Source organism: Pleurodeles waltl, chromosome 11, assembly GCF_031143425.1.
Source record: "Pleurodeles waltl isolate 20211129_DDA chromosome 11, aPleWal1.hap1.20221129, whole genome shotgun sequence".
In the NCBI taxonomy this organism is placed as follows: Eukaryota; Metazoa; Chordata; class Amphibia; order Caudata; family Salamandridae; genus Pleurodeles; species Pleurodeles waltl.
In genome coordinates, this window is record NC_090450.1 from 432,876,410 (window position 1) to 432,901,109 (window position 24,700).

At 47.1% G+C, this 24,700-nt stretch overlaps 1 protein-coding gene across 2 annotated transcripts in view; it reads left to right on the top strand.

Annotated features, from left to right (window-relative positions):
* Positions 1–19,309, top strand: part of C11H17orf50 (chromosome 11 C17orf50 homolog) — a 177,337-nt gene extending 158,028 nt beyond the window's left edge. For both annotated transcript variants that reach the window (XM_069215451.1, XM_069215450.1), the window contains one exon: positions 17,513–19,309. In XM_069215451.1, coding sequence (XP_069071552.1) covers positions 17,513–17,762 — 250 coding nt within the window. In that variant the 3' untranslated portion in view covers positions 17,763–19,309. The remainder of the gene's footprint in view (positions 1–17,512) is intronic.
* Positions 19,310–24,700: the final 5,391 nt, after the last annotated feature.

Genomic DNA, 24,700 nt, shown 5'->3' on the forward strand with positions numbered 1-24,700 from the left:
GCTCCTCTTCTTCTTTACCTTCTTCTGTGTTCTTCTGTCTTCTGATCTTCGGCTCCTCTTCTTCTTTACCTTCTTCTGTGTTCTTCTGTCTTCTGATCTTCGGCTCCTCTTCTTCTTTACCTTCTTCTGTGATCTTCTGTCTTCTGCTCTTCCCTCTTCTGCTCCTCTTCTTCTTTTACCTTCTGCTTGGTTCTTCCCTCGTCTGCCCTCCTGCTCCTGTCTCGTCTCCCTGACCTCCCTCACTCGCCACCCCCTCTGTAACGCCCCCATCTACCTATCTCTCGATCTTTCCCCCTCACTCGCCACCTCCTCTGTAATCCCCCCTATCTTCCTATCCTTTCACTCTATCTCTCACCCTAATCTATCTTCTACATCTCACCCTCACCCACCTCCACCTCTACAACCCCCCCCTATCTTCCTAACTTTCCTCCTAACTTTCCTCCTAACTTTCCTCCTAACTTTTCTCCTAACTTTCTTCCTAAACTCCCCGCCACCCTTAACCCCCCCTCCCCCATCTTTTCTCCCCTCTACCTGTCCCCCTCCCTCCGCTTTCCCGCCGCCCCCTCCTGCATGCCCCCGCCCCCCAGCTCCCATTCGTCGCCCCACTCCCGTCCCCCGCCCCCCAGCTGACCCCTCCTCCCTCTTATGGCGGCCGCTGCGCAACAGAGTTAGCGACCCTTGACCCAAGGGTAGGTCGCTCCCCCTGCCGCTGCAGCTCCACCAGCCCAGGCTCCTGAGACCTCCTAGAAAGCCCAGCGAATTCACAGTAAGTACCCTCCCCACCGCCCAGCCCCTCGCCCTGCCCCGCACTACTCACCTCCTCTCCTGCTTCTTTTCTTCATCTCTGTTCTTCCTCTGTGCTCTTTTTCTGTATTCTTCATCTGTACTCTTCTTTCTTTCCTGCTCCCCGTCTTCTGTCTTCATCTGTGTTCTTCTTCTGTGTGCTTCTTTCTCTCTCCTTTGCACCGCGACCTGCGTGTGCTTTCTTCTTCTGTGTCCCTCTTCTTGGCTCTTCCCTCTGCTGCTCGTCGCTCCTCTTCTAATTTACCTTCTTCTGTGTTCTTCTGTCTTCTGATCTTCGGCTCCTCTTCTTCTTTACCTTCTTCTGTGTTCTTCTGTCTTCTGATCTTCGGCTCCTCTTCTTCTTTACCTTCTTCTGTGTTCTTCTGTCTTCTGATCTTCGGCTCCTCTTCTTCTTTACCTTCTTCTGTGTTCTTCTGTCTTCTGATCTTCGGCTCCTCTTCTTCTTTACCTTCTTCTGTGATCTTCTATCTTCTGCTCTTCCCTCTTCTGCTCCTCTTCTTCTTTTACCTTCTGCTTGGTTCTTCCCTCGTCTGCCCTCCTGCTCCTGTCTCGTCTCCCTGACCTCCCTCACTCGCCACCCCCTCTGTAACGCCCCCATCTACCTATCTCTCGATCTTTCCCCCTCACTCGCCACCTCCTCTGTAATCCCCCCTATCTTCCTATCCTTTCACTCTATCTCTCACCCTCACCCTAATCTATCTTCTACCTCTCACCCTCACCCACCTCCACCTCTATAACCCCCCCTCCCCTATCTTCCTAACTTTCCTCCTAACTTTCTTCCTAAACTCCCCGCCACCCTTAACCCCCCTCCCCCATCTTTTCTCCCCTCTACCTGTCCCCCCTCCCTCCGCTTTCCCGCCGCCACCTCCTGCACACCCCGCCCCCCCAGCTCCCATTCATCGCCCCACTCCTGCCCCCAGCTGACCCCTCCTCTCTCTTATGGCGGCTGCTGCATCATCATCACCTCCTATGCCGACGACACTCAAATGATACTCTCCCTCACTAAGGACCCCACCAGTGCAAAGACCAACCTGCAAGATGGAATGAAGGACGTCGCAGATTGGATGAAACTCAGCCGTCTGAAACTGAACTCAGACAAAACGGAAGTCCTCATCCTCGGTAACACCCCGACTGCCTGGAACGACTCCTGGTGGCCCACGGCCCTTGGCACCGCACCGACCCCCTCGGACCACGCACGCAACCTCGGCTTCATCTTGGACCCACTTCTCACCATGACCAAACAAGTCAACGCTGTATCCTCCTCCTGCTTCCTCACCCTCCGCATGCTCCGGAAGATCTTCCACTGGATCCCCGCCGACACCAGAAAGACCATGACCCACGCTCTCGTCTCCAGCCGCCTGGACTACGGCAACACCCTTTATGCTGGGACCACCGCAAAACTCCAGAAACGCCTGCAACGAATTCAAAACGCCTCCGCCCGCCTCATCCTCGACATACCACGCAACAGCCACATCTCCGCCCACCTGAGACACCTGCACTGGCTTCCCGTCAGCAAAAGGATCACCTTCCGTCTCCTCACCCACGCACACAAAGCACTCTACAACAAGGGACCAGAATACCTCAACCGTCGCCTCAGCTTCTACGCTCCCACCCGTCTTCTCCGCTCCACCAGCCTCGCTCTCGCCGCCGTCCCTTGCATCCGCCACTCCACGGCGGGTGGAAGGTCTTTCTCCTACCTGGCGGCCAAGACATGGAACACCCTCCCCACCATCCGCAGGACCACCCAGGTCCACTCCGCATTCCGGAGACTCGTCAAGACCTGGCTCTTCGAGCAGCAGTAACCCCTTCCCCCTAGCGCCTTGAGACCCGCACGGGTGAGTAGCGCGCTTTATAAATGTTAATGATTTGATTTGATTTGATTTGTGCAGAAGGGAGGGAGCAAAGTGAGAGACAAAAGAAAAAAAGTGCGGAGAAAAGAGATGGTGCAAGAGAGTTGAACTAAACCTTTCGCCTATGAGTCTTACTCCACTATTCGATCTCCACAGGGACAGGCTTCTTTACCATGCACTGGGTGACGAAGAAGTAGGGGCATAACCTAAGATCACTAATGGGGATTCAATGTGTGTACGTGGTAGCCGCCTTCACTGTGTCAGCTGCAGGTGATCATGAAATCCTTATTGCGGTGCCAACACAGATGCAGGGAAAGGCAGAAGTGGATACAGCCTCTGGTAGCAGACTTGGTACATACGAAGAAAGGAAAAATGGGCAACAAAGGTGGACCCCAGAGTTTGATACCACAGGTGTGGTCTTCTAGCTGTTTTGCACTGACCAGTGTCCCAATCAACAATTTAGCCAAATCCAGGAGAATTAGCACTGAAGTCAGAGTCTGTCCAATCACAGGAGCCAAGTAAGATGGGTCTCCAGAGGGTTAATGGGTCCTCGCAGGACAGTTCCCCCAGTAGAATGGGCAATCACATGCTAGACATGGTAAGAAGGGGGTTAAGTTTCAGCCTCCGTTCTGCCTTTCAGGAGCTAACATGACTTTTCTCTGTCATGCACAAGGGTTTCCTTCATTTTGTTAAGGAGCCGCTCTGCCGGGCTTTCTGTGGAAGGAGGTGCGGGATCGTGATCAAGAGGAGCCATGACCGTGAATTACTCAGCATCGCAGGAGTCAAGGAAGATGGGTATCCAGAGGGTGAAAGGGTCCTTCACAGGACGGTTCCCCAGTAGGATGGGTAATCGCACACTACACTTGGTTAGAAGGGGGTTACGTTTCAGCCTTCATTTTGCCTTTCAGTTGGGCCATTGTTCATGCTAGTTGATGTGCTGATTCTCTTCCACCGGCGATGATCCATGCTGCTCTGTGTCCAGCGGCATAAAGCCCCTTGAATCCAGGAAGTCTGCTAGTGTGGGTCATGGAATTCCAGAGACCGGCACTTGTGCGTGATCACCCAAGGGTTGAGGAGTCCATAATTAACATTAGGATGACGAAGTGGGGCCGTATCTCTAGAAATTTCTTATGTAGAATTACTGTTTGGTCAGTGAAGTCCACATTATTATGTATGCATTTGTTCTTGTATTGGAGGGAGCCCTCATGTTGTTTCACTGCCTGCAGGATTGCCCGTACCTGAGTATGATGTAAGAGGAAGTAAGTGATCACTTAAAGTGGGGTGGCTCCAGTAGATTGTCGGAGCGCAGCCTGTGGGCCCTTTGGAATTCCAGGGGCTCCTGGAAGTGAATGGGAAGGTGGTGAGGCAGGAAGGACTAAGATAATACCATATGGGGACCCTCGGAGTCTTCCAGCACTACATGAACACAGATGTTTTTCCACTGGGTCCTGTCCTTGAAGTTGGTGACCTTCTGTTGGAGCCACCTTATTTCCGTGCCAGTTTGGTTGCTGTCACCTGCCTGTTGAGGTCATCAAGATGGTGGTCTACTGCATCGAGGTGTTTGTGGACCACTGAAAAGTCCAAATGGAGAGACTTGATATCTAAAGAAAGGGACGACATAATGGCATCCAAGTTTGTCATTTTGTGCTCAATCCTGAGATTTCTTTGAGGATCGTATCAAGTGCCATGTCCTGCTTACATATCTGCCCCTGCTTCAGCCAGAGAGTGCCTCAGAGAATCTGAGCTGCTGTGGCATCTTCCGTCCTGACATGTGACAAACTGGGTAGGGGTAGCTATCAAGAGTGACAGCGAGACACTGGGATACTGTTAGCTATTCCACTGATGAGGCCCTCAGTTAGCCTGTAAAAGTCTAGTCAGCTCAGGAGTTGCCCCAGATGCAGGCACGGGCCGAGTAGCTTGAGCTAGGAGGCTCAGTGAATAACAAAGAGAAGGGCCCACGCTAAAGTTCAAATCTCCCTACAATGGAAGTATGTAGGTCTAGCGCCCCTGCTTAGGCATCGGAGCCATAGCTTTCTGACCAATGGATCCAGGAGCCAGTGGGAGAAGATTCCTTAATACGGAAGGGGAAGCTGCAATCTCTCCTCTCGCCTTCTGCTGCATTTCAGGTGGCTAGTGGGAGTCCCTCAAGGCTTCTCGATGGCCCTCCAAATGGTCAACAGTAATGAGGGGCCCTTTCACAATCATTAAAGTGGCCCCTTGCAGGCTCCTGGCAGTACTGTAAAAGGTCTTAAAGCAATGTTCAAGAGGCAGGGGTGGGGCAGCCGCCGTGTATCTGTCCAAGAACCAGCAGTGGCTGCAAGGAGGCATGGTGCCAGTGTCCTCCACCAACTACTTCATAGGGACCATGCAGACTTTCCCATAGGGACCATGCAGAATATGTGCAAGCAGGCCCGCAGCACCAAGGATCCTCCTGGACCTCTCAGCCGCGTTCCACACCACCTGCCACCACACCCTATGCACACACCTCAGCAAAGCAGGAATCTGCAATAGAGCCCTGGACTGGATCACCTCTTTTCTCACCAGCAGAACTCAGAGAGTCCGCCTCCCTCCATTCTGCTCTGAAGCCACCAAAATCATCTACGGCGTATGCCAGGGTTCGTCCCTCAGCCCGACCCTCTTCAACATCTACATGGCTCTGTTCGCTAACATCGCCCGATTTCACAACCTCAATATCATCTCATACGCAAATGACACCCAGCTGATCCTCTCCCTCACCAAGGACACCGTCAAGACCAACCTCCACCAAGGAATGAAGGCCATCTCTGAATGGATGAATAACAACTGCCTTAAACTGAATTCCGACAAGACTGAGGTCCTCATCTTCGGCTCCACCCCTCCGCATGGGATGACTCCTGGTGGCCTGCCACACTGGGAACCTCACCAACACCCACCGACCACGCACGCAACCTGGGATTCATCCTGGACTCCTCACTATCTATAAACCAGCAAGTCAACGTCATCTCCTCCTCCTGCTACAACACCCTCTGCATGCTTCGGAAGGTCTACAAATGGATCCCCACTGAAACTAGAAGAACAGTCACCCAAGCCCTTGTAAGCAGAAAACTGGACTACCGCAATGCCCTCTACGCAGGAACCATGGCCAAACCCTAGAAAAGACTGCAACGCATCCAGAACGCCTCTGCACGCTTCATCCTGGACATCCACTGCCACATCACAGCCCACCTGAGAGACCTGCCTTGGCTCCCCATCAACAAAAGAATCACCTTCAAACTCCTTTCCCACGCTCACAAGGCACTGCACAACACCGGGCCAGAATACCTCAACAGATGGCTCTCCTACTGCAACCTGACCCAACAGCTTCACTCCGCCGCCCTTGTGCTCGCCACCATCCCATGCATCCGCAGAACAACCACTGGTGGCAGATCATTCTTGCACCTCGCCGCTAAGATGTGAAACACTCTTCCCACCCACCTGCTTCAGACCAAGGACCTCCTTACCTTCAGGAGACTTCTCAAGACTTGGCTGCTCGAGCAGTAGCAGCCCCCCTCACCTACTCCCCTCAGCACTTTGCGACCCTCACGGGTGAGTAGCGCACTTTACAAATTCCCTGATTGATTGATTGACTGATTGATTAAAGGATGGGGCTGAGGCCACCGCCCAAGTTCACTGTCAGAATGGCACAGCTGCTGCCAAGATGCGGCTGAATGGAGAGGGTCGGCAGCTCCTTCATGCTGGGTTCACAGTCCCATTCATGGGTCATCCTGCGGCTTTTGGGTGTTGGGCCACTCAGTGCTACCCTACAGCTCCACTACCCTGCTTTAACATTTCACCAACAGGTATCATCTCCTCTGGTAGCTCCATGTGCTTGGGAACTTATCTGCGGAGCCACAATCTTACTTTGTGGCTGGCTTCAAGATTTAATTTTGCAATTTTGTTGGGGACACTTTATATCCATTTCCAACCAAATGGTTCAATAGAGTAATGGTGTCTTGTCTGCATGCTTCATGCATTGTCAACGCCACCAGTAGGTCATCAATATACTGGCCAAAGACTCAATTGCATGGCCACTGCAAGCTCTCCAGATTCTTGTTTCAGTATCTGATTGGAGATTGAGAGACTTTCTGTATACCCCTGTGGGACTCATCACCATGCCACAACTATTTTGGAAGCAGAATGCAAAGAGAAACTGTCTGTCCTCATGCAAAGGAATCAAAAAGAATGCTTGGCACAGGCCAATGACCATCAACCACTCAGCATCGCAGGGTATTTGTAACACATTCATATCAGGATTCTGTACCACAGGACAACATGGACAACAATATTATTAACCTTTCCAAGGTCCTGTACGATTCTCCAATTCTTACCTGGTTTCTGCAGGCCCATTATAGGAGAATTGCAAGGGCTCCCTAGTATCTCTTTTTAAATCCCCCTGCTCTAGCATGGAGTCAATTATGTAAGTAATTCCATCCATCGCCTCTGGTGAGAGGTGGTATTGGGGAGTTCAGGATATTCTGCATTCTAGTTGATTGTTATTCTCATAGGTTCAGCTTCTATGATTTAGCCAATTACTTTGACAGTATAATAACAACACAAAAAGATGATGGACAGGGTGTTGAAACTTTTGAAACACTCACCCCTGGTCAGAAATCTGGGTTAGATCCATTGTGCTCACCATGCCACTCCAGTCTGGACCCAGACATATGCAAATCTGTCTGACCCCCCCCCCCTCCATGGGAACAGTCCAGTCTGAACTGCCAGGCAAGGTCCTCCCTGGATCAGAAACAAGCCTCTAGGGACTGATTGCTGAGTATCAACCATCATCAGCCAATTACTTTGACAGTATAATAACAACACAAAAAGATGATGGACAGGGTGTTGAAACTTTTGAAACACTCACCCCTGGTCAGAAATCTGGGTTAGATCCATTGTTTTTGTGCTCACCATGCCACTCCAGTCTGGACCCAGACATATGCAAATCTGTCTGACCCCCCCCCCCCCCCCACCTCCATGGGAACAGTCCAGTCTGAACTGCCAGGCAAGGTCCTCCCTGGATCAGAAACAAGCCTCTAGGGACTGATTGCTGAGTATCAACCATCATCAGCCGGGTCGGCTTGAATCCAGTGGCACAGCAAGCAAAGGGACCTACCTCTGGGATACCCTGGCCACTTGGGGTAAATATAGCAACACAAAAAGATGATGGAAGGAGTGCTGGAACTTTTCAAACACTCATACCCAGTCACAGATCTGGGTTAAAACCGTTGTTCTTTTGCTCACCATGCCACCCCAGTTTGGACCCACCATATGCAAATCAGTCTTGACCCTGCTCCCCATGGAAACAGTCTAGCCTGAACAGCCAGACCAGGTCCTTCCTGGACCTGAAACAACTTGCCTGGGACCATTCCAGGGTATCACCCCTCATCAGCAAGGCTAGCTTGAATCCAGTGGCACAGCGAACAAGGGACTCATGTCTCGGCATAGGCTGGGCACTTGGGGTGAATATAGCAACACAAAAGGAAGATGGACAGATCTGGGTTAAATTCATGTTTTTTTGCTCACTTTGCCACCCAGTTTGGACCCAGTCATATGTAAATCAGTCTTGACCCTGCTACCCATGGGAACAATCCAGCCTGAACTGCCAGCCCCTCCCCCGCACCCCGGGGACCACTACCTCCTCTGGGTGAAGATTTACTTTTGTGGGGGGGGGGCAAGTGGTCCCCCCGCAGCCCTGGGGATTGCCAACTCCCAGGGGCTAATCTAATGAGGTATGCAGGGAGGCCTTCTGGACCTTTCGCAGCCCTGGGGACCACCACCTCCCCGGGGCGAGAATGTACATGTGTCCGGAGAGGGCACACGGCCCCCATGCAGTACCAGGGATCACCAGAGAGAGAGAGAGAAATTGTCATTTAAATGGTCTCTCCATACAGTGACTTGAAAGAATAAGACTAGCATGATGTTTGGTATGAATGTTATAGCTATGTTTGTATGCAGAGTGGAACAGAGTCACTTCTGGGCTAACGGTCAAGGACTTGTGCTGTCACTCAATAGGCTGAAGGTTCAAATCCTAGTATGGCTTAGCAGTGTGTTTGTTTATTTACCAGTTTTTGACTGTTAAACCTTCCCAATGATGAAACATTCATGTTTCTTTCCAATCACATGTGGGTGTTGACTATCATAGGTATGTCAGAAAGCATCACAGTAAGGAGTCACCTATGGCCTAAAGGTTAAGGTCACAGACCCTCACACTGAAAGTTGAGAGTTCTACTCCAGGTGTGTCCATGATCATTTTCTTTCTTTAATTTCTTTTGAACTTCAAAAGTTTAAGGTTCATACTGAAGGTGATCTCACTGTTTTTAATTGACAAATATATTTTTCTTTTCAATTTCTCCAGAAGTTTCTCACTCATTCTAGGTATGTCATTCATCAAAGCCTAAAAACTCTCTCTCTCACTCTCTTTCTCTCTCAATTTGTCTCTTTCAATCTCTTCCTCCCACTCACACACCCACTCAGGCTCTTATGCACCCACTCACAGACCCACTTAGAAACTCAAAGACCCACTCAGACCCTCATTAACCCACTCACGGCCCCTCTCAGACCCTCACGCACCCACTCACAGACCCACACAGACACTGACATACCCACTCACAGACTCACTAAGTCACTGATGCACCCACTCACACCCAGACAGACACTCTCACAGCCACTTTCTTACCAGATGCACTCCCTCACACCCAGAGAGACAGGCTGCATCCAACTCCCACAACACATGGCCAAAGGCAGTGTGCAGTGTGGGAATGGGTGGTTAGGGGAGTCAGCTGCGGAGTCTTGCCACAGGCTAGGCCCTGCAGCCAACCCCCTCTGCGCATGGCCTTTGCACTGTGCGGGGTTAAATAGTTTTAGGGGGTTGGCCAGAGGGCCTGGCCACAGGCCAAATCTTGCTGCCAACCCTCGCCGTGCATGGCCTTCAGCCATGCGTGGCAGTGGTTTGATTAACGTATAATAATGAAAATTACTTTAAAAAACATCGAAATTCACTGAAAACAACAAAGGTTACACAGGTGTTATGGTTAGGAAAAATAATTTTCAAAAACAGAGAAATTCACTGAAAAAAACGAAGATTATAGGGACGTTATAGTTAGGGTCACATTTCACACACACAAAACCAGTGAAATTCAGTAGTTATAGTTACCCCAGCTAACTATAACATTACAATAGGAAAGTCCCAAAGACACATTTTACACCTCCTTATCACTTAGTGCCATATCTGATACTTTTAATACCGTGTCCTTGTCTGATAATATCTTTTGTTGCTCCTGCTCACTTTCTCTTCATTAATATATAAATATATATATTTTTTACTGGTAATATTGGTGGTGGTGATAATGGAATAGTGGAGCTAGCGGTGACAGAATAGCAATGGTGGCATTGATAGTTATAGTCCTGATGGTGATGCTAGCACTAAAGCTGCTAAGGTGTTGGCAGTGGTGTTGGTAATAAAGCTGGAAATTGTGGTGGTGACAGAAATGGAGCTGTAAATAGTGTAAATATTGATGCAGGTAAGGTCTCTTCCAAACAGTTTTATTTTAAAATGTCTCCAGATATTTGCAAACATCATCAGATTTTTTCCCAAAAATGTTTCTTGGGGTATTGCATCTAAATCTCTAATCTAAACATCTTGCAACCCCCCCACCCCAAGCCCAAGGGCAAGGGGAATTTTATGGGGGAAGTGTGTGATTATTTCCCCATGCCTTTCCCAGTGGCAGAGGGTTTCTTAATTTAAAGACCACCACTTTGCCTAAGGGCAGAGGTACTGTGGGGCATGTTTATACTCTGTTTGCGCCGAATGTGCGTCAAACATTTTGACGCACATCCGGCGCAAACCGTGCACCATATTTAAACTTTGACATCCGAGCCCGCGGACGTCAAAATTCCACTGTGTGCATAATTTTTTGGATGCGGGAAACTGCCTTGTGTTAATGACATGCAAGGTAGCCGTTCCTGTCCAAAAAATTACTTTAAGGCCTGTGCACCTTATTTATACTCCAGCATCATTTTTATGCACAGGAGGGGGCAGGCCTTAAAAAACGGCGCACAGCCTGATGTGAGCCGTTTTTTAAAGCCTTGGTCAGGGCAGGCGTTAAGGGACCTGTGGGCTCACTTCCCTGCCCCCAGGGACACCCCCTGCCACCCTCGCCCACCCCTGGAGGACACCCATGGATTGGGGTATGCCCATCCCAGGTAAGTACAGGGAAGTTGAGGTAAGTATTTTTTTTTTTTTAATAGGGGCATAGGGGGGCCTAATTTGGGCCCCCCTATATGCCACTGTGCCCAATGACCATGCCCAGGGGACAGAAGTGCCCAGGGCATGGCCATTGGGCAAGGAGGCATGACTCCTGTCTTTGCTAAGACAGGAGTCATTTCAAAGGGGTTGTGCGTCAAAAAATGGCCCAAGTCCGGTTTGAGGTATGATTTTTGCCTCAAATCTGATTTGCACCATTTTTTGACGCACAACCCCCATTTTCCCCTACGCAGGCGCTGCCTGGATTGAGTCATTTTTTTTACTCATGGTGTGTAGGAATGGCGTTAGCCGGCGTTAAAATTTTTGACGCAAGCCAGCACCTGCGCTGGTTTGCGTCAAAAAGTATAAATATGGGCCTGTATGTCCATATGCCTGCACCCCTTCACCTTTCCCTAGTGCAATGGGGAGGGGGTTAAAATCAGAAAACATCCAAGGAGGAGCTGGTGATGTGGCATGCACTCTTGCACCCCGTTTGCATACAGGCACAGTGGTGGGTGGCAGCTGATCTTCTCTGACTTGCCGTGCTGCAGGCTCGTGGAATGGATAGCTCATTTATTCCTGGGCTCTGGTGGCAACTGTGAACATGGCATAGGAGTGAGTGCCAAGGAATGAGACAGAGGAGCAGGCCAACCTGACCCGATCCTCCATGACTCACACCATTTTGCTGGCCACATATGAGGCGTCCATCTGTTAAAATGTCCCATGGCCAGTGCTTCATTTGAGCTGGTAGTTGTAGGTGAGGCCCACTGAACACATTTTCGGGGACCGGCACCTATGTTTCCTTAATTAACTTTGATCTCCAGCAAGAGAGAGCAAAATGCAAAAGAGGAAAATAACGAGGAAGAGAAAGATGGAACCATAGCAGCAAAGGGACAATGTAGGGATGAAAAGGAACCTGCAAGAGAGAAATAAAGAGTCAGTAAGTGTCTGGTGTTGGATTAAAGAGAAATAAAGCGTATGCCACAGTCTTGCGAGCTAACATTTTGGCTCCATCCCTTAAACCATGGGCGTTTTTTGGAAAGAAAAAATAACACGCATTTTCCATGCAATATGTCTCGCATTTGTGAGAGTTGGAACTATTGGCATTGTAAATTACAAGGTCTTTTACCCAAGGGTTTTGGTTTGGAGTGGAGTGGTTGTATGTGGCATGGTGTGAAATTAGGTGGGCTGAATTGAAATTGTGGCCCATATTTATATTTTTTTGTGCCACATTTGCGTCACTTTTTAACACAAAAGAGGTGCAAACTTTCAAAACACAATTATATTTTGTAAGTTAGCTCCGCTTTTGCGCCAACAAAATTACGCAAATGCGGTGCAAAAAAAGTATAACTATGGGCCTGGGTGTGGTGAAATTGTGTGGTGTGGAGTGGATTTGTGAAGTGGAATTATGTGGCATGGTGTGCAGTGGAATTATGTGGATAGGTGTTATGTGGTATTGAGTGTACTGGAATTTTGTGGATGAGCTGCTCAGGTAGTAAACACTTAGCCAACTCTATGCCTTGTAGCAATGTTGAGTGCCTGACTGAAAGGGGGTTTGTGTTTAATGCATGTTGATCACGTAGGGCCAAGTTGTGTGTGTTTGTGAAGGTGCAGGGGTTTGTTTGAGGAGTATTGTTGAGGTATGTCAAGCGCAGTCTGCATATAACCCATACAATCTAATATTTCCCTTCTGCTAGAATGTGTAAGCCATTTTAAGAGAAAAATATGTTGCAATATAAAGACATAAATTACGGTCTTATTGAAACAATCCATAGGAGGCAAATGGGCCATAGACAAAAACTGTGCAAGTTCTGAAGAATTGGGCACCTATTTGAAAGAATGTTTCTCTCCTATAATCACCAGTGTGAGCTCATATTCGACTCTTAGGCCCATATTTATACTTTTTTAGCGCCGCATTTGCGTCATTTTTTGACGCAAAAACGGCGCAAACTTGCAAAATACAATTGTATTTTGCAAGTTTGTGCCATTTTTGCGTCAAAAGCGGCGTAAATGCGGCGCTACAAAAGTATAAATATGGGCCTTAGTGGTTAGCGAGTTTACAACTGGTGAGAGAAACGTACATAGTATATATTTTCAAAAATGCCAGGAGCTCGATGGGATTGCTAGTCAATAAATATAGTGTGTGACTTCTAGTACCTCAAATGCTGCTGCAACTGGACGTGTGCACATTGTGTGGCCTTACTAACAACATGTTTTTCAATATTTAGAAGACCTTTGCCCAGTCTGAATGTGCAGGTCTTCAATTCCTCTCTGTAGAGCGAAATGGCAGTATTGTAAAGGTATATCTGACCAATATCAACGATTAACCATTTACTGAGTAGAAAATTACCCCAAAATGAAACAGTTGTGTATAGAATGAAATGCACCCTTGAGAAGGTGTAAATTACTTGTCTAGTGAATAGGGTTGCCAGATCGGATTCCAAAAGAAAGAAAAACTAATCGCATTTTGCGTTGAACAGTGCATGGCTTGTTCATCGTAACAAGTATTCTCTGAGTCACTTATCACAGCATTCGATCAAGAGTATGTGTGTCAGACGCAGAGGCTGAACTTGTGATAAAAGTAAGCGCTCTGAGAACCGATTAATAAATGTGAGTTTATAAACATGATAATAATAAATCATTTGTTTGAGTTCAGTTTTGAGAATTCTGCACCTACCTGTATATGTGACCGACGGGGCAGTAATATATGCATACTTTATTGATACAAAATTACTAAAACACAATAGTAACTCAATAATATGCAAAACGTGTTACATAGGCCAATACGCTTACAGCGCTAACTGAATCTTGTAGCGCACAATAGGCAACTATTTCAGTATGGGAAAACATTTTTATCTATGTTAAAAATGTGAATATGTGTGACATCTGTTTGTCGATGTTACAGCATCTGCACTATTGTAAATAATTATGTAATTATAAGAAATATTACGTTCACAACACTGATACATTTTGCCAAAACAAAAAATAACAAATGTGGCTTTCAAATCCTAACGTGGTCGACTTTGCCTTTCATCTTTCAGAGGTCGGTAAAATGAGCTATGGTGAAGTGGGCAGACACAACGACTATGCTGTGAGCACCAATAGAAATTTACTTAAGTGTTTAAAATAGCACACAGACTTATCGCCGGATGGCGCAACCTGCCCAGGCGCCTAACAGAATAGATATATCGCAGCAGCAGCAGCATGGACATAAAATGACCAGAGGGGCATGGTGCGGTGGGAGGTGTACTATTGAGGCCGGATTACTGAACCACAGTGTTATGGCATTGGGTCGAACTAAACAGAAAACTGTGCTGATGGTTTTATTATTAAGCATGGTTTAAGAACATGACAGGTTTTCAAAGAGTAGGTTTCCATGCACTATTCAGGAATAAGGGATTACAAAGTCCTTGCAGTATTAACTAAAACAGTTGAGAAATAAACGTGTACATCTCCAGAGCCTGCAACGGATGGTACGGAAGGCAATCAGCTGAGAGCAAAGGAACCCGCGTAGCGTTGCTGCTACCCCTAGCCCTTTGAGGATGTGAGGACCTTGAGATTTACAACAATATAATGCGTGCACCATAATAAATGCCAGTGACACCATTTGTGGATAAAATATGTTGCAAGCTTATTGATTACACAGGTTAGATTATTTTACGGGCGATCCAGGTGTCAAAGGTGAATTCCTTAAATTACCGACACCCATCGTGAGAAAGCTAGAGCTGTCTTGTTTGGTGTTCTCAGCACCAAAGCACTTAGGCCCATATTTATACTTTTTGACAAAAACCAGCGCCGGTGCTGGTTTGCGTCAAAAATGTTACCGCCGGCTAACGCCATTCCTACGCGCCATGCGGGGACCTTATTTATGGAATGATGTTAGCTGGTGCTGCGGACTGGTCAGAGTAAAAAAAAAAGACTCAAACCAGGCAGCGCCGGCGTAGAAGAAAATGGGGGTTGTGCGTCAAAAAATGGTGCAAGTCAGGTTTGAGGCAAAAATCATGCCTCAAACTGGACTTGCGCCATTTTTTTACGCACAACCCTCATTGAAATGACTCCTGTCTTAGCAAAGACAGGAGTCATGCCCCCTTGCCCAATGGTCATGCCCAGGGGACTTCTGTCCTCTGGGCATGGCCATTGGGCACAGTGGCATGTAGGGGGGCCAAATTAGGCCCCCCTATGCCACTTAATTTTTTTTAAAAAAAAATACTTACCTCAACTTACCTGTACTTAACTGTGATGGGTCTGCTCATCCATGGGTGTCCTCCAGGGGTGGGCGAGGGTGGCAGGGGGTGTCCCTGGGGGCAGGGAAGGGCATCTCTGGACTCCTTCCATGGTCAGAGACCATGGAAGTGAGCTCACAGGTCCCTTAACGCCTGCCCTGACCCAGGCGTTAAAAAAGGGCGCACATCAGGCTGTGCACCGTTTTTTAAGGCCTGCCCTCTCAAGTGCGTCAAAATGACGCGGGAGTATAAATAAGGCGCACAGGCCTTAAAGTCATTTTTTGGGCGGGGACGCCTACCTTGCATGTCATTAACGCAAGGCAGTTTCCCGCATCCAAAAAATGACTCACATAGTGGAATTTTGACGTCTGCGGCTGGGGCCTCAAAGTTTAAATATGGGGCAAGGTTTGCGCCGAATGTGCGTCAAAATGTTTGACGCACATTCGGCGCAAACAGCGTATAAATATGCCCCTTAGATTCTTTACAGCTCGTTCCTTTATCGTGGGTTACCACCCTTCTCTTTCACTTTTGTGTCCTGCTCCTAACAAGTCAGAGAGAGACCCCGGGCTAGTCTCCACAGTTGCTTAGGATGCCAACTGTCCCTTGAGGGATTAAGGAGCGCTGTTGCGTCTTCCCAGGCCCCGCCATAAAGACTCCCAGCGACCTGAGGAATTGCTTTTTCGCTCCAAGATCCACTATCTGGAGGCCTTTTTAGTTGTTTTAAATCTTTAGAATCACCCTGTAACTTCACCAAGCGTCGGGGATGGCACTTCATAATAACCGCCCCCACCAAATGTGCTCTCCTTACTTTCCCATTAAGTACAGCCAGCTCTTTCCAGAGCATCTCTAAAGTTTAGTAGAAAATGTCAGTGCCCACATCAGATAAGTGTACACCATCTGGTGCAAAATTACCACTCAGTTGTCTACTGAGCAGGCTATGCCTGATGAAACCGAATCCTGCTGCATTGTAAATTTCTGTAGGGACCGATGAATTCTCCACCTGGACGTTTCAATAGCCGAAGGTGATCTAGCTCCCTGCCACACTCCACATAGGATAATTTCCATCCAAAAGAATTCCTCGCCTCCCATAAGGGTGGCAATCCTGGTAAAACCCTGCCGTATGTCCTGCAAAAGAGGGCTCCTCCCACAGGAGGTTAGATCATTTCCCCACAGGTGGGTTAACAGAATGCCAAGCTTAATCCCTCTCTTCCCCACAAGCTGGCAAACTCTAGGTTCCAGCATGGCCCATCTCATTCCTGGGCTTCCCTTCCAGGACAGTTCAACGTTACTGAAACCATGGTTCCAACTCCTCTCTCTTGCCCGCTGTTCCGCTCTGTGTGTAATTTGCTGTTTATTTGACCAAATAGTGTAAATGGTCTTTGCAGTGTTAACTCACATTGAAAATAATCACCCCACTTTGCAAAATGTTATAAATCCTACTTGTTGTAAAAGATTGTCCATCACCTCTGTTGAGCCACATGGAAAAGTTAATGGAAGGGAGTCAACCTGTGCAGTTTCACCTGATAAAACCAGCCAAAATCCTGGCATTGTCTGAGAGCAGATCTACACTCTGGGAATCAATCAGAGATGGGTGACAATGGGACATTTGCTCAAAACAAGTGAATTTCTAATCTCCTGTAGTCTTGGCCCCCTGACTCATTTGAAGGCGTGGGAACTCCTTTGTTCTGATGACGGATCAGCAGCTCCTCCTTAGGAACATCCTCAAAGCAGGTCAGCGCTGGCATTCCTTGGCTAACATGCACATTGGGTGCGGCCTCTGACCCTTCTGCCTTGTTTTTGCTGTCCAGTACTGCCATGCACATCATAGGGTCCGGCCAGGTAAAACAATCAATGTTCCCATGCACTGGGGAGAACTTCCAAGTTGTATAAGACATTGTTATTTATTTGTTTATTTTGTTAATGAGAGCTTGATCATGAAAAATGAAGAAAAAAAACTGCTGCTGGCTCGTCCATCACGCTGCCAGTTTAACTGTCATGTTGGCAAAAACGCATTTGTTAAAAGCTCCCTGCCAATACTTTCGGAGGGTTGCTGTAGGACTGTTGGAGGCAGCCCCCTCTTGCCGCTAAACTCTTAAGGAAGCACTGTGGGAGGGGTGGCGGGTGGATGGGTACTGGTGCTGTCTTGTTCAGTTGCAGTACATACAGTGACATAAATTTGAGAAAGAAGCGATACTGTGCGTCAAGTCACTGATGTCAGCATTTCAGCATGTGCAGGTTTTCGAACTGTAAGGAAACGAGATCAAATCAGATATAAACCACCACTTACAAAGCGCGGAAGCGTAGCTCAAAGACAACATAAAATCAAAAATGAACCCAAAAAACTAATAATTATTCTGTCTTCTTTGTGTTTTTTGTAGTCCTCGAGCAGGGAGTCAGGTATGTGAAGACAAGAAAAAAGTCTCTCCTAAGGACTTTGAGAAGGAGGTGAAGCCAGCGAGAGAAGAAATGTGTTCTTTGAGACAACCTCGTTCAAGAAAGATGTGTCCTAAATGTGAGATTGTGATCTGCAGGAAATGTGACACCCTGCATGCAAACAGCAGCTTTGTAGCCCACAGTTTGCTAGATCATTATGACCGGGGAGGGCTTGCACCACGTCGGGCATCCTGAAGGAGACCATGCCAAGGTTCTGTGACCAAGAACCGCACTACGTTGTGAGATCCAAACTCCAGAAGCGCTTCGAAATCCCAATCATTACTGCAGGAGAAAGTAGGAAATGTACAACATTAAAGAGAGCTGTGGAATGTTTTTATGCAAATATTACATTTCTTTAAGCCAGTTTTGAAGAGTAAAAGCTGCTGCTATCCATATCATTGCAAAAATCCTAAATGGCAGGTACAAAGTAGGAGAGGGAAGATGACTCATTTATTTTAAGTACTTTTATAATTAAATGACTATTTCTATGGTGGGAGCTCTCTAGACCACAATGTTATCCAATCAAATGAAACGCAAGTTCGAGGATCCCGTTCCTCAGCCTTGACAGGTCGGTGTGATGTATATTATTTTCTGCAGTATTTAATACAATCCAGAGTGTTTAAAGACTTTGGGGTTTGATTTGGAGTTAGATTGTAATGGAATATTCTATGAAGTCTACAACTTATAGGTGTACCCACCAATCCAGCAGTAGCATTTCACCACCTTTGAGGGGAGGGTGTTCGAAAACTGGATTCTCCTCACGATTTAGTACTTCCTCCTGAAATTAGAGCAGTTCCCATTTTCATCCAACTCTATCTAAGAGTTACTGGTTGAAACTACACTGTTCCATTAAAGCTAATTGACATTTCTCTGCGGCCCTAAGTTCCTACCACCTCAGACAGCACAAGTTTAGCTTGGCTTAAAGACTACATTCTTTGGACGTACCCTAGAATCACAGCTAAAGGACATTTCTCTGTGAGCCTAACTTCTTACCACCCACGCACATTTTAAAGGTATCCTTGAGTTATAGCTAAAGGACATTTCTCTGCGTCCCTAACTTCATACCACCTCTGACATCACACATTTTGAAAAAATACCGAACACACTTTAAACGTACCCTAGAGGAAAGGTGACTGTGGTCTCCATAATGCTAGGGTGAACGGTCTGTCAAGGCCTGGGGCACATTTGCATAAGTAGTGCACAATACAGTAGAGAAGTGATCAGCCCAGTCCCCACTCTAGTCTGCTGTACCTTTTGAACGACATTTCAGACCCCCACCCCCCTTTCTCAAGCTATCTACTACTTGTCGTTTCCTATTCTCCTGTTCTAAAAGCTTCATTTTGAGGGCCCTGGTAATCACGACTGAGCCAGAAACAGTAGTTACGTGACCTATTGGGATTACGAGTTCTGCAGTAATTCCACTGCTTGGGAGTTTTCACCTAGACACTTTCGATGCTGAAATCAGCCAAAATGTCCTGATGAAGTTCTGGAAAGAATATTCGAAATTACCATGGAACATCGAAGCATTATTCTGGATTCCCTCATTCCTGAGAGCATATTATTTATGCATTCCGGAATACCCGGTCATTCCCCTCTCCCATAGTTACCAATGACATTAGAAACAGTAACTCTGAGGGGAAGGGAAGGAGAGTAGGGGGCACCCTACATGGACACTCATAATGAGGCCTTTAAAGTTTTACCGTAAAGGATGGCTTAATGAACAATTATATAGATTTGCAATATTCGACAATGTTAACAATAGTGTTGCATGTTTCGATATGCATCGTATGTTTTTGAGTGTAAATTATTTCCAGCAAATAAAGGACAACATTTTAAAACGTTTACATATTGATGAATTGCGGCTTTGGAACTTGTTTATTGATTATAAGATGTGCCCTTGAGTGTTGGGGTTCTACCATGCGTATTACAAGTGCTTTTGCATCGCCAAGACCGTCTGCCATCCTTAGAATATGCAGGTTGTGTATAACTGGCCAACGTGTGAAGGAAGGCTGACCCGTGGTACTTTTGTAACAAGTGGTGTTGGTCCTCATAGCTCTGTATCCCCCTTTCACAGCACTGTTTTAAGGAGAAATTATACTAACATGCGTGAGGGGTCCTCACTTTCTCACCTAAGTGAGGAGCAGAGAATGGTCCTCTCCATACAAAACAATCCTCATTTTCAGGTAAATGAATTCTATAGCTATCATGTGCCAGTCCTAATCCAAACATTGTGCTCACATACTTTCTCATATACTGCGTATCACTTACAATGCCTCCCCCCTGTCTTGTTATAATGGTACACAATGGATAGCAGAATTCCAGATTTTCATTCATTATTCATAGTCATTCAGCCCAAATAATATCATCTACACCTTGGAGTGTCTACTATTCTGACTATTTTATTGACCTTAAAACTGTTCATATGTATTCTGCTGATATTACCCTATGTTCATCAGGAAATGAAAATCGTCTGAGGTTCAATAGCTTCAACAGTAGTGGACATTGTAGGAGGCTGGCCTGGTTTGTAGTGGGTACCACAGGTATTTACACATTATACCAGGGCCAGTTATCCCTTATTAGTGAAATGTAGTCAGTGTCTAGAAGAAGCCAGGCTGTCTAACGGTAGCTGTAGGCAGAGCAGCCAAGGCTGAACTAGGAGACATGCAAAGCTCTTGCAATACCACTGTAGTCACACAGTACTCCACAGACGAAATACAATACTCAATGTTACAAGAAATAAAGGTACTTTATTTTAGTGAAACAAGGCCAAATATATCTTAGAGGCTATACTCCCTTAGTAGGTAAGTATTATACATAAAATATACACTAGTAACCAAAATCAGGTAAGTAAACAGTAATAAAATAGTGGAAATAGTGAAAATCACCATAGGTTACAACGGTCCTAGGGAGGAACACAAACCATATACTAAAATAGTGGAATGCGACTGTCGGTTTCCCACCTAGGCAAGAGTAGTGTGTAGAGGGGTGCTGGGAGTGTAAGAAAACACCAAAGGTAAGTAAAGTACCCCACCCCAGAGCCCAGAAAAACAGTAGTAAAGTACAGCAAGTTTCCTCAGAACACACTAGAAGTTGTGATAAAGAATTATGCAAAAACCAAGCAAGACTGCAAGACACCAAAGATGGATTCCTGGACCTGAAGACCTGCGGAGAGAGGAGACCAAGCCCAAGAACAGATGAAGAGTCCAGGAAGAACAGGAGCCCATGCTAACACGGATGAAGGTGCAAAAGTGGATACTCTGGTTAGGAGAAAAAGTTTGAAATGGACCAAAGAAGACAGCTGTGGGTTCCTGCTTGGTGCAAGAGATGTGCCACGTTGGGTAGATGTATGCAGGCTGGTATTCGTCACTGGTTTCCACTAACAAGCCTTAGCTCATGCAAAAGACGTATTTGGGGGGGAAAGGTGCTGCCCGGGCCCAGGAGGGACCTGGAGGTCTCAACTCACACTGAGGAGACAGAGGGGGCTCTCAGCACCTCAGAGAGCCCTCAGAAGACCAGCAGCACCCACAGGAGTCCCAGGACACAGGGACAAAGGAGTTGCAAATCACGGTCATTGCAGCACTACACAAAGGGATCCCACACCGCCGGAGAACAACTCAGGGAGCTGAGCGTCACAGGATAGAGTGCTGGAGACCTAGGCTATGCTGTGCATGAAGGATTACTTGGAGAAGCACACAGAAGCCCTAGGAGCTACAAAACACGCGGTGCAGAGGGGTACTGTCTGGCACGGGGAGGCAAGCTCTTACCTCCACCAAATTCAGAGAGCTGCACCTTTGGACAGTCAGGGTTACTTCGGTCTACCACCTGTGTTCCAGGATCAACGCTCGTTGTCAGGAGAAGGTACCCAGACTGCCGGTCGTAGCTGCAGAGTGGTGCCTGCTGAAGCAGGGAAGTGAATCTGTCACTCCATGGGAGATTCCTTCAGTCCTTCTGGTGCAGGATGAAGAAAGGCAGTCCTCGAAGCGTGCACAACCTGGTAACTGTTGCAGTTCCTGGCAGGAACTGAAGTTACAGAGTTGCAGTAGCCTTCTTGGATACTTTGTTGCAGTTGTAGAGTTCCTGGAGCAGTTCTGCGGTGGATCCAACAGTAGAAGGTGAAGCAGAGGTTGCAGAGGATTCCTGCTGGGGTCTTGCAATCTGAATCTGAGGAAACACCCAGAGGAGTGACCCAAAATAGCCCTGAGAGGGGGATTGGTCACCTAACCATGTAAACACCTATCAGGAGGGGTCTCTGAAGTCACCTGCTGGCACTGGCCACTCAGATGCTCCCAGAGTTCCCTGATCATCCTGAAAACAAGATGGCAGAACCCAGGGACACTCTGGATGAGCTCTAGGCACCACCCCTTGGGTGGTGATGGACAGGGGAGTGGTCACTCTCCTTTACTTTGTCCAGTTTTGCGCCAGAGCAGGGACTGGGGGTCTCTGAACGAGTGTAGACTGTCTTATGCAAGGAGGGCAAAATCTGTAATCTTCAAAGCCTTTCCTGATGCTCTGGGAGGATACCCCTCCCATGCCTGTAACACCTATTTCCAAAGGGAGAGGGTGTAACACCCCTCTCATAAAGGAAATGCATTGTTCTGCCTTCCTGGGATTGAGCTGCTCAAGCCCCAGGAGGGCAGAAGCCTGTCTGTGAGTTGGCAGCAGCTGGGGCTGCAGTGGAAACCTCAGAGAGCTGGTTTGGCAGTACTAGGGGTCCATGGTGGCACCCCCAGGGTGCATGGAATTGCCCCCCAATACCAGAATCAGACTGGGGGTACAATGTCCAGTTTCCAGACACCTCACATGACCATATTCAGGGTTACCATTGTGAAGCTACATATATGTATTGACCTATATGTAGTGCTCACTTATAATGGCGTCCCCACACTCACAATGTCCAGGAAAATGGGCCTGGACGACATGGAGGCACTTCTGCTAGTGTAGGGGTGGCCTAACACACAGGTACTATGCACTTAGCCTTCAGGGTCTGAAGGTTAGGTATATAGGTGACTGATAAGTGACCTGGTGCAGTGAAAATGGCTGTGAAATAGTGCTTACACTATTTCATTCAGGCTGCAATGGCAGTCCATAAGAAGTGTCTGTATGAGCTCCTTATGTGTGGCAAAATAATTTCTGCAGCCCATAAGGATCTCCTGGTACCCCAATGCCCTGGGCACCTAGGCACCATATACTAGGGACTTATAAGGGGGGTCCAGTATGCCAATTTGGAGTAGAATACTGGGTTACCAGTTTGTAAATACAAATTTGGAACCAGAGAGAGAATACGCACTGGAGTTCTGATTAGCAGGACTCCAGTGACACAATCAAGCATACTGACAACACAGTAAAACAGACTGACAAGTAGGCCACAAACTATGAGCACTGGGTTCCTGACTAGCAGGATCCCAGTGACACAGTAAAAACACACTGACAAACAGGCCAAAAATGGGGATAACCATGCTAGAAAAAGGCTACTTGCTCCCAGACATACATTTTAATTCATATGTATAATTCTGATCTGTAGAACCACAGGAAATGTAGAGAATGAAACTCTGGTAAGCCCAGAGGGAGAGGTCAGGCTAGGTTTAAATTGTGAAATAGTTTGTGTTATACTTGAGCCTATAAAAAGACCACAGTCACCAGCAACCAATCCACATTAAAAGTGTGTGAAACCTTAACAACAAATCCCTTTCTCATAAACACTGAGGGCCTCATTTACAAAAAACGGACCCATCGGCCCTGATGCGTCATATTTCTTGTGCTGCCCAACAATTCCCCAACAATGCCATGGATGTGCTGTGTTTACTATATAGAGCTCCATTGCACACGTTTCCACAGATGTCTGACGCATATGTGGCACTAAACTAATGCATTGCTAGACTAGCTAAAAAAAAATGATGCTACTCCAGCAATGCGAGGAAGACTCCCATAGATAAAAGCCCAACATCAGTTTAACGCCTGGTCTGAGTAGGCATTAAAGTTTTGATGCAGTGAAGTCGCAGAATGACGCAGTGAAATGTAACTGCGCCAGTTCTATATGGCTTTTTGCCCAGGAACGCCTACCTTGCATGCATTAAACCTGGTGCAGGTATAATGTGATTCAAGGCTTTACAAACTGATGCATTGGGCCCAATATGCAAGTCTGTAAATCTGAAGCAGTGTAAAGCACTGCTTAGCACCACCACTGTGTCAAAACAAATGACTCAATGGTGGCACAAAGGCCTTGTAAATGAGGCCTAGAGTACTCTAATTCAGTCCTCTTTCACATGCCTTCTTCACAGTTGAATATCTGCAGCAAAACGGAGAGTACAGATATTAGATCTGAATGTAACAATTTGGATACCCAATTCCACACAGCGATTTGGGTCAATGAGGCCTCTCAATCAGTCTTGGACCTTCTGGTATCTCAGAACGACTCAATCATATGCCTTGCCTAGACTGAGAAATTAGGAAGAGATGGTGCTTATACCCCAAAGCTCCATTCAATTCAATAATTAGAAAAATCCCCACCTTCCAATGCACTGAATAGGAATCAAAATGGCTGACACTATTCCTACCAAACTCTACCTCAAATATCATTTACTAAGGAGAAAGCAAATCTTTAGTGGAATAGATTGCTAAACTTGTTCTTGAGAAACAGTCTTCTGCTTCTTATCTCATCTTCCTAGCTGATTTAAATTTAAACTGGAAAGCAGGAAAATGCACTTGGTTTGAACAGCTGTCTGCGTACATTCCCAGCAATTCCAGTATTTAATACCCTGTGTCCTCCACTCATGAAATAGGCTTGAATCAGGAACTCACAATTGCTATAGCTAAAACGATTAAGGTGGACCCTCCAGTTCTGGAGCCTTCTCTGACCTCCTGGTCAACGTCTATTGCCCTCCCCAGTGCAGCTCCTCCAGCTGCTGCTGCCTCTGCCTGTGACAAACTGAGAGCCTGACTCTCAGTTCGAGGCCCACCTCCACCCGCAGGTTCCTGTCTGTGCCTCATCCCTGGTGGCCTAGTGGTCATCTGAAAGTAAGTATCTTCCTCTCTTTCCTCTTTGCCTCTCTTTACTCCTGCATTTTTACTTCTGTCTTTACTTCTTTTTTCCTCACTTGTTTCATTTCTGTCCCTTTCTCTTTCTTCTCCCTTGT